At 38.4% G+C, this 15,332-nt stretch overlaps 1 protein-coding gene across 3 annotated transcripts in view; it reads right to left on the bottom strand.

The window, feature by feature from the left end:
- Positions 1-15,332, bottom strand: part of LRRK2 (leucine rich repeat kinase 2) — a 1,446,345-nt gene that overhangs the window by 829,540 nt on the left and 601,473 nt on the right. For all 3 annotated transcript variants that reach the window (XM_069229760.1, XM_069229761.1, XM_069229762.1), the window contains one exon: positions 345-493. In XM_069229760.1, the coding sequence (XP_069085861.1) occupies positions 345-493 (149 nt within the window). The remainder of the gene's footprint in view (positions 1-344; positions 494-15,332) is intronic.

The following is a 15,332-nucleotide window of genomic DNA, read 5'->3' as shown; positions in this document are numbered from 1 at the left end:
GCAATAGTGACAGTGGCTTGGACTCAGCTGTGCTAGTTCTTGTCTTGACATCAGCAAGCGAGGCTGGGGCACATGCATGGGTGGGTGTCGAGAAGACAAGAAGGCAGTAAATAATAAAAGTAGGAAATCACACTTGAAAGGACTTTATTAAGTTTATGGGCCTACTTGTGGGCAGGAATATATATAATTGCAGACATTATTCCCTTGTTTTGTGTAGATCTCCCCATAAATTGTTTTTATATGTGATTTTGACAGTGATGATGATTTGTTTGAAAGCAAAAATATAAACCAGTTAGTATTATATCTCTGAAGTAGACATATAACAACATTTTAAAAATACTTACCCAGGATATTCATCATTACACTGAACATATCAAGTTTGCAGCACCCCTCAAAAATAGTATTCCCCAGTGAAGAAATGCTGTTCTTAGTAAGGTTTAGGGTTCTCAGCTCAGTCAAGCGTAATGGTGAAGTAATGTTAGAAATTTTATTTCTGCAAGAAAGAAAAAATTACACTTAGCCAGAACATTTATAACATGTTGTCCAAGAGATATCCACAAAATGCCTCATGCCTTTATAAATAAATCCCAAATATCTTATAATAGCACATTTCATATTAAGATCTTATATCATTTAGTTATATGATGCAGGTAAAGTCGGTGAAAACCTACATTAACGTTTGTACCAGTCATGAAGTATTACACCTACTTCCTAAAGAGGTATATCGAACAGACAAATACCCTGGGTTATCCAAAGAGCCATTTAAAACTAAAACTGTCATACTTCCAAATGTGCATTTCCGAACATACACTTTTCTAACACCTTGGACCATTCAAAGCCATTCTCCTTGACGATTTAGGATTTTCCCCTGTAGAGATGCGGTGGTTAAAGCCTCTTGATACTAGCTCCAGGCGTTTAGTTGCCATGCTGTAATATACTTCAAATATTTGCATGGCTTTCTCTGGTTCAGAAAGAATATCATGCGCTGTGTGATCCTCAGACTTTCAGCCTTGTCTCTCACATCAATTGGTTATCCACAGCATACTCCATGCATGATACTACATTCACCTCTCCTTCTTCCCCCTTGGTATCTATGTGCATCCAAGTAGTTGTGTGAGTTACAAATAATCAATACCCAGTAAAGTAATGATTAATGGAAGGCAAAGTGCAAGATATTTTAGGCTCAGATCTGTAAATTAGCTTGCCAAGGACGATGGACAAAGTTCTTGAATAAGAGTAGAGCACTGACCAATCAGCACCCAAAATAATGGGGTGATATTTTCCAGGTACAGAAGTCTCCTAATGGAGAACACAAACTTATCATGCCAAAAGACTGAAAAGCTACTTTTTAGGAATATACTTTATTCTTGGATATTTGACTAATAAATCAAATCGAAATTCAAGATCTTGGAAATTACTATTGCATGCTGCTCCACTCTAATGGAAAAGTACATCTCCCAAGGTAGCCTACTAGATACGTTGGTAGCTGCAAATGATAGCTACACATCTATAAATAGGATCTTGGAATAGGTCTGTATCACCTGACAAATGAGGAAATACCTGGCCAAAACATTAATAACATGAGTGCATGTGTGCTTTCATACAGAATGCTTGCATTCTGCCTTGTCTCTCCATAGACTTTGAAATGGCCTAAAGCTGTGTTACCAGAACTTACACCACAGCATCCCTGGCCTGAATAGATAGTCCAAAGATATAGGGTTTGTTAGTCATGCCACCCAGATAGCTGTGCCGCCCAAAGATCCTTCATTCAGGGACCGTGATGCAGAGATGGCATAATCAAGCACAGTTATGTTGGGCGTCTGACTCTGAAATATCACTACCTGTATGGGTTAGTGAAGGATAATAGGAAAGACGAACCCTAAAAAATGACCAGCTGATCAACAGTTGCTGTCCTATTATTGCACTACACTTACATGAAGGAGAGCCCATGAGCGCAGCAGAAGGACAGATAAGAATGGAGTGGCACTAGCCAAAAAACGGAAATGATGCTGGGAGGTTTTGGTCACAAAACAAAACCTTGACCTGCCCATCACAGGACCACCATTGAAGATTGGTCTAGTCCTAGCAATACCAACCTCCAATACTATTTTGAGTAGAGGGATGGGAAAGAGGGAAGAAGACTAAAAGTAGGATTTGATTCATAAAATAGCAACTGATTATGTCTGCTGTTGGACATGGAGAGTAATGGATATCTCCTAACAGTATTGCTTACTTAGTCACAGGTGTGAGAAAGTGTTTATTAATTGGGGTGAACTGAGGTCAACTGCGAGTAATAAAGGCACTATCCTGTTAGGTCCAATAAAAGGTTTCAGTCATTTAAATATTGGTAGCAATCGCACAGAGCAAACAGGCTTAACTTAGAAAAAATGTCTACAGCTTTTAATAATACCAAAAGGTCACAAACACTACATAAAAAGAACCTTGCTCTAATTTCTAAAAACATAGACTAATTTCATGATCAAAAATGACACCAAAATGACAAAAATCCAATAAGCGGAACCGGAGATATGAAATTTGAAAAATGTAAATAAAAATAGTGCAAAATATATATATATATATATAGGTTTCTGCCACTTCATTAAAAAGCAAAAAAAGAGGGTCGCACCCAACATGTCTACTTCTCAAACACAAGGCTTTATTTCAGAAAACAATTAAAAAAGCAATATGATTCAAAGAAAAAAGGTATATACTCCGAAGATGGCAACGCGTTTCAACACTGAAGTGTCTTCATCATGGGCAAGTTGAAAAAACCTGTGCACTTTTCCTCCTAAACTTATATACCCCTTGTTAATAAACATAAAGAAAATACTACCTTATACAGGATAATTACTAATATTGGAATGTCACAGGTTATGATCATTACAAAAGCGCCTATCTGGAGAGATCAGGAAAGGGGAAAGTGCACATATACATTATTTGATTCTCACATTTGTCCAACATGCACATGAAGTTCCTCATCCTCATTGAGGCCCCCAGTGTCTTAGTCCCAAGAAGGATAATACATTCTGATTCCCTTATCCTAAGGAGCCTCTACCTGTCCCCTCCACGTAAATTCCTCTCAATTCCAAAATATACCAAACAATCTGCATCTCTATTATGCATCTTTGACCAATGTCTTGCAACCGGGTATGAGGTGCCATAATTCTTGATGGCCCAGTAATGTTCCAAAATCCTCTTTTTGACAGGGCCAATAGTGCTGCCAACATACCATAATTCATAGGGGCATTGTAATACATAAATACAGTTATCTGAAACACATGAGATGGCTTTGTTAATTCTTCTAGTCTCACCAAAGACTGTTTTATGCATCTTAACATTCCTGCTATTTCTACATGCCTTACATCTAGCGCACTTGTAAAAACCCCTCTGCTGATTAAACCAACCAATGTTTTTATTCTCTTGTTCACGTAAATGACTATAAACCAGGATATCATGTAATGATTTTGCCTTGCGGTACGTGAATTGGGGACAAGGAGACAGAGTTTTTCCTATTATGGGAACATGCTTTACCAAATGCCAATGTCTCCTCACTATCCTCCTAACCGCTGAGCTCGCTATATTATAAGTTGTGATCATTCTCATTTCTGGGATTATATTATCCTTCTTTTTGGTCTTCATAAATAAGGCTTCCCTACTAGTCTTAGTTACTTTTTCACTGGCCATTCGTAATACCTTGCCTGGATAACCTCTTGCTCGCAATCTCCTGACCACCCTACTCTCCTCCTCTATATACAATTCTAAAGTACTACAGTTTCTTCTCACTCTGAGCAAGTCACAATAAGGAATACTACTTTTCAGACTAGTAGGAAGATGACTGGCAGCATGTAAAATACTATTACCCCCAGTATCTTTACGATATAGCCTTGTCTGTAATTTGTTATCCACACTTTCCAATAAAACATCCAAAAATTCCATTCCTGTAGGATGTATTTTTCGAGTGAATCTCAAATTAAGAGTATTTTGGGAAATATAATCCAAAAATTCCTCCAAATCCTGACGTGGTCCCTCCCAGATCAAAAATAGATCATCAATAAACTGTGTCCAAATCGAAATATGTCTGGTTCATTTTTCATTCTCCTCCACCCATACTCGAGTGGCCTCCCACCAACCCATAAAGATTCCAGAATAACTTCGAGCAAAGCAGCTTCCAATCGCAGTACCAACCAACTGACAATACCAAGTGTCCTTAAATAAAAAGAAATTGATATTTTAACAGAAATCCAGCATATCCAATAACATCATAGAATGATCATATTTGCTGAGTGGTCTATCGCGAAAACAATATCTATAAGCTTGGATCCCCAAATCATGCTGGATGCAAGTATATAAGGATTCCACATCTAAAGTAACCAACAAGAAATGTGGTTCCCAAGGAATACCCTCAATCTTGGAAATAAAATCCATGGTGTCCCTACAATAAGAGGGTATGGCCAACACATATGGTAGAAGGAAGAAATCTAGATAAATAGACGTACGTTCCAAAAGAGATTATAGGTCTACCAGGAGGATTATGGTAATTCTTATGAACTTTTGGTAACATGTAAAAACATGGTGCAATTGGCTTTTTAACCAAAAGAAACTGATATTCATCTGTATTGAGTAACCCTCTGTCTCTCCAATCAAACAATTTGCTGTGATACTGATCGATCGATCATAATTAAGCATTGTTGTTTTCTCATAGTTCCCTGTATTGTTAAGTTGTCTTTCTGCTTCTCTACAATATTGGTTAACATCCCAAAGAACTACATTACCTTCTTTATCTGAGGGTTTTATCACAATACTATGATCAGCAATTAGACTCTTCAAAGCTATGCTTTGTTCATGATTAAGGTTCAACACACATTCCCTCTGTTTGATAGTATACCACATTTGAAACAAATCTCAGGTAACGTCTTCATGGAAAGTAGCAATGAAATCATAGGTAGTAGACGGATTAAACCTAGATTTTAACTTAAAAGGTGTAACCTCCGGTCTATCCAATTGTACATCCATAAACTCAAGAAGTTCATGTTCTCTCATACCAGAGGTATCCATTTCTGCTAGATCAGCCAAGGCCAATAAGCCACCCTTATCATTCAATGTTAACTCAGCGGTCACAGAGGTAGTAATAGGTGACATAATACTTAAATCTTTGAGACCCTTCTTATTTTCTTGCTGTAAAAATAACTTCCTAAGTTTCAATTTACGTTAAAAAAGAAATAGGTCAATCCTAGTCCTACAAAAGTCAAAATCAACAGTGGGGCAAAAAGATAGGCCTAGTTCAAAAAGGGATTGCTCAGCCAGAGTTAATTGGTGTTCAGACAGATTTATAACTGTTGGGGAACCTGCCCCAATAATTTCTTCTTGGTTTGCCTCGTAAATCTGCATCGTGTTGTCATGCCTTTGGCACCTCCAGCTGCCCCTACGTGTCCTTGTTCTCCTTCGCTGTTTTCTCCTCTTCCTCTTGGTGGCCGGCTCGACCAATCTTATTTCTCTGTAAAAAACGGTATTCTTACAATGAAGTAAAAGGAACAGAGTCTTTGCCGGATATTGCCTGAGTCTCATCATAATCTGACGAATGGTTGTCAGAACTAGATTCCGACGTCGCCAATTCTTGTTTCCTCAAAGAGCCAATCTGTTTGTATTTTTTAATGGCCTCATTAAATCTACGCCCAAAAGTAAAAATTCTCCCCGGGCACAGTCCTGCTTATCTCGCAAAAACATACGTTTCTTTCTCTGTTTAATTTCCTCCTCATACTTTTCCAACCTCTTATCCATCAATGTAAAAAAATTCTTTATGAGTTCTTGTTCTGGATGTTTATCCAAACTTTTCTTCATTTTAATCAGTTCTTCAGTCACCTGTTCCAAATCCAGGGCAGCAAATCTGAGCAACAGCTTTAACATGGACTTACAAGTCTCTGCCATTAATTTAGACCAATCCTCTAGCAATTTGGGATTTGGATTTTGATAAGTAGGGGTAATAAGAATCCTCAGGCCCCTTGGAACCCTGCCTACTTCAAGGTAGTTTTCAAAAGATATCACTTCCCAACTTTTACTTATTTCCTTTTTCATAAATTTTCCATAAGATGTCAATTGCTGTTTAATTGTCTTGGCCAGTGGTTCATCCCCAACAGTTAAAGCCCCCAAACCACTATGGGTAATGTCAACATTTTCATCAAATAAATCTCCTGCGGCCTCCAATTGCTTCTGGCGAATATCACTCATTGTGAGATCTTCACTTTAACTGAGACGATTAACCGTAAGGCGCTCCCGAAAGAAAAATAATCAGATTGCAAACAAGAAAAAAATATATATATGGAGAAGTTAAAAAGACACGCTTCACCTACTAATATTATCTAAAGTGGTAACACCTCTGCCGTTATTTAGCACCAAATATTCTCTGGATGCTAAGTTCAAAGTGCCAATAAAGTGGACCATTAATCCCCCTATTTACACCAAGGCTGTAAAAAAGGAAAAAACAACAAACCTCAATCGTTACTGAAGAAACCATATAATGGAATGTTCAAAAAATTATCTCACCAGCGTTCTCGGCGGTTCCGTTACGGGCTCCAAATAATGAGCGCGGTTGTGCCAGATGATCCAAAAACCCTCTGGTGCCGACAAGCACAAAATCAATAGTGTCCCATATTTGCGCTAACGTCCGAGCACATATACCTACTCGAACGAACCTCTTCCAGGGGAAAGCATAGACGCGTCAGCACTTGCGTCACAAACAGCGGTGGATGTAGCCGGTTAAACTGGGTTTTTATTTGTTTATATATATATATATATATATATCCAGAAAAATTGTGTATTTAAATCGCACACCAAGGGCTGCACATCATTCAATACCAGCTGGTAAAATACTCAAAAAACCACTTATTATCGATAAATTCATCGGCTGCTATTTATTGAAAAAAGATTAGATTGCGGGTAAATCACACCAGCAAAAGTTGGTACAAAAAGCACAAAAAAAGATCGACAATGTGCCCACCATTCAAAAGACACACACGCTGTCCCAACCAAATGTCTACGCGTTTCGGCCGAAGCCTTCAACAGGACATTGGCAGACATTTTACACTCAACTATTTAAACCATATAGTCCTTCTTTGCTGTTCATTGCATAGCTCAAGAGAAGTGCAGATGGAGCGGCCATTTTATAACGTCACAATTTTAACTTAAAAATGAGAAACTCCTAATCCTGTGCATGTTTTGAAATAAACTATGAACTAAAAATGTGACATTATATATTTCTCTCATATTATAATACATTATCACAAATATAGTCTGGTCACCTGTGAACACTAAAAAATGAATTAATTGTAATCACAGTCTACAATTCTTGAATACAAAACAAATCCCATGTATGCTATTTTTTTCTCTCTTTCTCTTTTTCAATTTTCATTTTTCCTTTTTCCTTTTACTCTTAATGTCCACATATTGCCCACTTATACCTAATAATTTTAATTTTGATTTTGATTTTAGTTTTAATTTTAAAAGCCTGATATATAAATGTAATTAATTAATAATATAAATATATAAATATATAAATATATGTACTGCCAATTGATTGCAATACATCCACTTCATATACAGGCTATAAATAGATGACAAATAAATAGAGTAAATTCAGTCAATTCTAAAAATACAAAATAAAATACAGGTAAAAGCGATTTCAACGTGGAATAAATAAATAAATGGATATTCATCATCATAATTCATTAAATTAGTCATAGTCCTATAAATTAATATATTCTAAAAGGAATCTGAAGAGATTAATTAATAGATCCATATCATAGGTCAAATTGTTATCGATTAGGAAATTGTAAATAAACCCCACAAATTCAGCAACAGGAGAATGTATATGTGCGCCGCTATCCTCCCCAAGGACCTATGCAACAGTATAGGAATAAAATAGAAGAGTATAACACCCTAAAAGTGAATAAATTATTAATAAAAAATTATTACCAAAATACACTAAGTTTCAATCCGTCAACATACTAATAATAATAATAATAACAATAATGATAAAATCAATCAGTAAGGATCCTAACAAAACACAATATTCTAAAAAAGTCATCAATTTCATTTCATGTTTTCTATTGGACAAAATCTATGTGTGAGAAAATGTAAAAAAATGTGAAAAAAAATGTGTATATATCTGTATGGGAAAATCTAAAAACTTACAGATGTACATGAAGCTCTGCGTCCAAGTTGTGACCCCAAGGGTGTTCTGTACCTAAAAGTAAAATAGTTTTGGACTCCATTTGTCTCAAATATGCAATTCTATTGCCTCCTCGGGGATGGGCCGCAATGGTTTTAACACCATAAAATGCTAGGGAACTACAGTTACCTTCATGTACATCCCAAAAGTGTTTAGCTAAAGGATAAGATGGATCATGATTCTTGATGGCTCTGAGATGTTGCAGGAACCTGACTTTCAGTTTATGAATGGTACTACCCACATATTTTTTGCGACACCCACATTCAATGACATATACAACGTATTCAGTTTCGCATGTGATACGTTCAGTTATGTCACGAATTTTTCCTTCGAACGTGGTGTATGTCTGAGTATTCTGTGCATACAAACATGATTTACAATGTCCACATTTCCAAAAGCCCAAGCTTTTTTTAGCCAACCATGACATATTAGTTTTGGGACTCTGAAATAGGCTTCTGGTAAGATGGTTACCCAAAGATTGAGTTTTACGATATGTGATACATGGATGTGGACCTATACTGTCCTTGATGGCAGAATCATGTCTCAAAACATGCCAATTTTTCTGTATGATATTATTTAAATGCGAATGTTGAGAATTAAACTCTAAGAACAGTCTAGGTGATGATACCTTATTGTGATCTTGATTATGAATGTTATCAGGCTTGAAAAGCAATTTTTCTCGAGACATATTCAAGACCCTCAAGTGTGCATCTTTAAGGATCTTCAAAGGATATCCTCTCTCTAAAAATCTCTGTGTCATCGTCATGATTTCAGTCTTGAAGCAATCATCATTAGAACAGATTCTACGAGCCCGTAAAAATTGACTATATGGAATACTCCATTTCAAAGCTTTTGCATGACCACTATTGCCATGCAAGATTGAATTACAGGCTGTTGGTTTACGAAAAATGGTTGTCTGTAAGACATCTTTTTCAATAGAGATCTGGACATCAAGAAATTCTATAGTTTGTGCACTATATTTCAAGTCTAAGTGAATATTCAGCTCATTGTTGTTCAAGATATCAACATATTGTTTGAGAGAAATCTCATCACCATCCCAGATAAGAAAGAGATCATCAATATATCTGACCCATAGTATCACTTGTTCCATGTATTTACCATTAGAGTCAGACCAAGCTATCTCCTTTTCCCACCAGCCCATGTAAAGGTTGGCGTACGTGGGAGCAAATGAAGCTCCCATTGCAGTCCCTTGTTTCTGCAAGTAATGTTGATTGTCAAATAGAAAGGCGTTGTGGGTGAGGCAAAATCTTAACATGCTAATTAGCATGTTAGTATGTTGAAGAAATTCAATTTTACGAGTGCCCAAGAAGTGACAACATGCTTGAATGCCAAATTCATGCTTGATGGAAGTGTATAATGCAGTCACATCCATGGTTACCAATAGATAGTTGGGTTGCCATGGAACATTGTGAATCTTAGCAAGAAAGTCATTGGTGTCTCGAAGATAAGACGGCAATTTGGTGACAAAAGGACATAAGAAAAGGTCCAAGAAACGGGAGGTATTTTCTAATAGGGATGAGTTCATACTCACTATAGGTCGACCAGGAGGATGTTTTGTATTTTTATGAATCTTTGGTAGAAAGTAAATACAAGGGATTCTAGGAAACAAAACTTTGAGATAAAGATATTCATTTTGGTCAATTAGCCCTTTAGTGTGCCAGCTATCAAGCATCTCCCAGTAGATGGTTTGATATTCATTAGTGGGATTAGTAGTTAGTTTTTGATAATGTTGTTTATTGGAAAGTTGATGATTAGCCTCCTTCATATAGCTATTAATATCCATAATAACAATATTCCCTCCTTTATCGGAGGGTTTGATGATAATTGTGTTATTGGATTTAAGCTCATTTAGATCTTTCCAATCTGAGGCTGAGAAATTCACTCTTTGGGCTTTTTTCATTTTAACCCTTTTCCAATCATTCCGAAACCGATCAACGTCATCAACTACCAATTCATAGAACAAATCAATCATATTACCAGTCGGTAATTGGGGATTAAATCTGCTGGAGGGCTTAAGCCTACTGGCAACGGTCTTATTAGTAACGAATCCCATATCAGTCAAAGTGTTATTGTCTTCACCTATATCATTGCTAACATCATCCAAACAACCCAACCTGCCAATTTCTACTAAATCAGGCGCTTCATTGACATGAAAACCAGATAAAGTGTCTATATATATATACGGAAAATGTCACTTACCCAGTGTACATCTGTTCGTGACATGTTGCGCTGCAGATTCACGTGCTGTGCACTGTTCCTGCCATCTAGTGTTGGGCTCAGAGTGTTACAAGTTGTTTTTCTTCAAAGAAGTCTTTTAGAGTCACGGGACCGAGTGACTCCTCCCTTTCGCCTCCATTGCGCATGGGCGTTGACTCCATCTTAGATTGTTTTCCCCGCAAAGGGTGGAGTAGGAGTTGGTAAAGTAAGGATACTAGAGGTGCCCATGCAATGGAGTAGAAATGTATGTACATAGTGTGTAGTTAAGGAATATTTATTTACATATTTACAATTTACATGCAACTAAAACGGCTACAGGCTCCCGGGGAGGTGGGAGGGCGCATGTGAATCTGCAGCGCAACATGCCACGAACAGATGTACACTAGGTAAGTGACATTTTCTGTTCGATGGCGTGTATAGCTGCAGATGTACATGCTGTGCATAGACTACAAAGCAGTAATCTCCCCAAAAGCGGTGGTCAGCCTGTAGGACTTGAAGTTGTTTCAAATAATGTTCTTAGTACAGCCTGTCCTACTGTGGCTTGTTGTGTTGCTAACACATCTACACAGTAATGCTTAGTAAATGTATGGGGCGTAGACCAGGTGGCTGCCTTACAAATCTCTGTCATTGGTATATTACCAAGAAAAGCCACTGTGGTGCCTTTCTTCCGAACCTTGAATGGATATCCGCATCTCTTCTTCTTTTTGGACGTTGAGATGCTGTGTCGGCTTCGACGCCATCTGTAGTCGTCTTGCATGTCGATCCCTTAAGGTCTTTTTGGATTGAAATGCTCGGCAGGCCTCACAAGTATCCTCTCTGTGTTTGGGCGATAAACACAGGTTAGAGACCTGATGCTGGTCTGTATAAGGATACTTGGCGTGACACTTCAGACAGAAACGGAAGGGGGTCCGGTCCATTAGTCTTCGATGACGGGTGTGGTCGGGCTGAACAGGCCTTGATTAAAGGCAGAAGCCTCGAAGGGCCGCCGAAGCGGCTTGTTGTCGTTGACGATGTGAAGATAGTAAACCGGTCCCGAACGTAAACAATACAACGAATTTCGATGATTTCTAAGTTCCCCGATTCAAATTATGGAGCGCAGAGGAACACATCCGAACCCGATGGCGGAAAGATGGAGTCGACGCCCATACACAATGGAGCCGAAAGGGAGGAGTCACTCGGTCCCCTGACTAGAAAAGACTTCTTCGAAGAAAAACAACTTGTAACACTCCGAGCCCAACACTAGATGGCAGGAACCAGTGCACAGTATGTGTATCTGCAGCTACACATGCCATCGAACATATATATATATATATATATATATATATATATATGAAGCGCCAATGGGAGTCAATCGTGGTGATGGTCCGGGACCTAGTCGTGACAATGGAACGTGGTTCAGACACACCACCCAGGTTTGACTTGATGGGAGGTTTTTCATACCAGATAGACATCTGACAAGGATCCCAGTAAAGCTGTTAGTTTTGTCGGAAACTCTGAATTTTGTGGCCAGGGAAGTCCTCTGGTTGGTCGAATACTCTGGCACTTTCACCCAGTCAAGACTTTTACCTTCAAACTTAGGGCCTGATTCGGATTTTGGTAGCAGGGTTACTTCACTACAACGGTGACAGATATCTTGTTTGCCAAAATATAAATCCCATAGGATATAATGGGATTTATATTTTAGGGGACGGGATATACGTCACCGTTGTGACGGAGTGACTCTCTGCCAAACTCTTAATAAGGCCCTTAGTCTCTTATTCAGAGCTCAAAATCTTTCTGCAGGACAAGGCTAGGGGCTATACCCAGTGAGGACTACAGCAAAGGATCCCAGCTCCTTCTAGGGGAGAAACCCCCTAATAGGTTAGCTTTCAAATTAGTGTTCATTTCCTTTTTTCCCCTCCACACTGAGACACTGGTATCATTTACGTGTGATCAGGGAAATGGCTTCCAATTCAATGTCTTTCTTGTCCTGAGCAGTAACTCCTTTGCCAGTCTTGTATCTTAGTGGATCTGGCCTGATGTGTGGACAAGGAATTTGTGCTTAACACAATAGGGTATATGGAGGAATACTGCACCACAAACTCTTTGTCTCATTCACATCTTAAATTGGGGCCGTAGAGAGAATCGCCTGGTCATGTCATGTTTCCAACTTTTAATGTCTTCTACTGGAAAAAAGAACCATTGCGGCAGGACCACAAGGATACATTAAAGGGTTTTTACTGACCTTCAAAGGTATGGGGCCAGAAGTTACGAAACAAAACTCTTAACATGATCCTGTATAAGAATTCAGAACCTGACATATATTGACAATCCACACGCTTTAAAGTAGCTTTGTTACCGATGTTGGCATTTTAGTAAGGTGGGCAGTTTATTAATTCACATCTCCAATTAAATCAAGTGCTCATCAGTGGTTGAGAAGCTGATTTCTTGGCAGTACTCTGGGCTGATCACTTGATAGTAAATCACAATTACAAAAAGTATTATGTCTATAAAGTCAAATCCCCTTTTACATCTAAGGTGTTTCTGTTCGGACATGTTCAAAGAACTACTACTAGTACTATCCACATACCTGGCAGGCACTCTGTTCGGGAATATAGTAGGACTGGCACACTTTTCACTCTGCCCAGAGCTTATCGGTGTCAATGTGATCATTTATAAGCTAAAGCAATTAAATATTCATAACAACAGTAATTCACAAGTCTAAATTAATGACAAGATGTAACAAGATAGTGCACGAATTATTATTACAAAATGCAATAAGTTGAAAGTGACAACTTAATTTATGAGTGTATGTTTTAAAAGTAATCTAGGCAATGTTTCCTGGAACCAGGCCTATCAAATATGTTGACGGACTTTAGATACGTGCCTCGCGACGCACCAGAGATACATCAGTCACCAGACAAACCTGTCAGTCAGGAGGACACACATTTTAACCAAGCAGCATTGAAACCACCAATTCAGTTCTTGGGAAACATTCTGAATCGGACAGCTGTAATTGGCCCTCTGGCAAACAAGTCAGAGAAAAACAGCACAACACCCCCATTCTTAGCCTTACGAGACACCAGAATAATTTTCCGTTAGGAGGCCAAGCCATCGTTGGGTAAGAACCACGTGGCTCTGAGTCTGGTGCAGAGAAAGCAGTCCTCTCCATTGTGTGTGGCTTGAGGAGGTTAAGAGAAATCCTAAACTTTGGAGAAAAAAAACTTCCACATGGTCATCGTATAAAGGGGCACCTGCATTTCGGCAAGTCTCACGCTTAACAAGTGAAGCAAGAGGACTTACGTTCACATCCCCGTAGTGAGGAATTTATGCATTCTTTTAACTGACTGCCTTGGTTGGAGTTATATCAGTTTTTAAATGTGGCTGAAGTATGTCTACCATACAAGAGCTTATTTTAAGATTGCCATGTGAGTATAATCCGTTTGTCACAGCAATAACCTCCAAGATAAAGATAAATAACAATGTGCCTTCGAAACCCACAACATACAAGGTTTGCAAATAAAACACAGCGAGCCATTTTTTCAAATAATTCTGAAAGGTGTTTATTTTTGCAGTTTTATATGGCACGAACTTGACCACAGAGCATTATAGCGCTTTACAAGTGTACCAGGTTATATTATCCAATTTTAGGCACAGTGAGATTGGATGATTTGCCCGCAATCACGATATGCTGTTTCGAGTTGGGATTCGAGCCTGGCTCCACAGTTCCAAGGTCGGCACTACTGGCCACTAGGCCTCATCTCCGCCGCATTCATTTATTTTTATAAAAGAATGCTGTAAATATCGATTTGAAAGGAAAATCGATATTGACAATGTTCACGCTTTTTGTAAAGTGTTTGTTGGTGAAAATCCTCGACACAAATAGTATTTTTTTTTAATTTTGTGAATGAATTAACTATGGAAGCAGGATAAAGATATTAAACAGCAAGAACGAGGTTTAAATTACCTTAAGTATCAATGGATAATGGAAAGTCACGTGCCCACCAGGATCGTCTTTTAAAAAGATACACTAACAAAACAAAAACAACACCTGTGGTTTTCACTAGACCTCCACAACATTTACATACCTGAGTGGGACTCGACATGTAGATATTAAGGGAGAACTCAAATTATGACTTGTAAATAGCTCATCAGATTTTATTTTAAATTCAGGCACTTATTGTTTTGCTTTCTTAGGCTTAAAGTAAAATGAATCTCAAAGCAAAAGGCGAAAAATAGCACTGCGTGAGCTATTCACGTATGGCAGGAGCAGGATGAGATTTCTATATTAAATATGCTGTACAAGATGTCAGGGTGTGCTTTTGCTTGAAGCCCATTTTGTAATGATTCAAATAAGTAAATGGCAGATGTACCACGTCCAAAAGCCTGCAATTCACGAAATCACATGGTTTGCTACCTTTATATGGCTCGTTTTTAAATGTACTAAACCCATTTTGCAATTCGGTAACAGGTTATTGATTTGGAAAATGGGTTTAGAAATGTATTCAGAATGGCAATTTGGGCACCCCATCCAAACTTTGATTCGCAATGCTATGTATCAATGTCCTGAAAGTACAAATTTGGTCGCAAACCACTGAGGCTACCAACTCATCAAAGGAGACTGCAGCTCGTTCATAAAGGTCTCAGTGTGAGTAACGTAAATCAAGTTTGTTTAGGAGTGGTCAGGGGCTAAGGGTGCATTTTTTTAAATGTACATTTTCTAAGGGCGATCGCGGACATGGTAGTCTGCTGACCCACAGCAGGACACCATCCCTGTGTTGACATCGGAGTGAGTCCGTTTGCAATATCAGAATCGATCTGCAAAAAAGCCAGTGCACAATGTGTACATTTGACCTTCTGTGTCTACAACACACAGAAGAATGTACCCTGA

This window comes from Pleurodeles waltl, chromosome 4_1, assembly GCF_031143425.1.
Source record: "Pleurodeles waltl isolate 20211129_DDA chromosome 4_1, aPleWal1.hap1.20221129, whole genome shotgun sequence".
Taxonomy (NCBI): domain Eukaryota; kingdom Metazoa; phylum Chordata; class Amphibia; order Caudata; family Salamandridae; genus Pleurodeles; species Pleurodeles waltl.
Note: the sequence above shows the minus strand (reverse complement) of the source record. Positions and strands in the feature narration are given on the sequence as shown.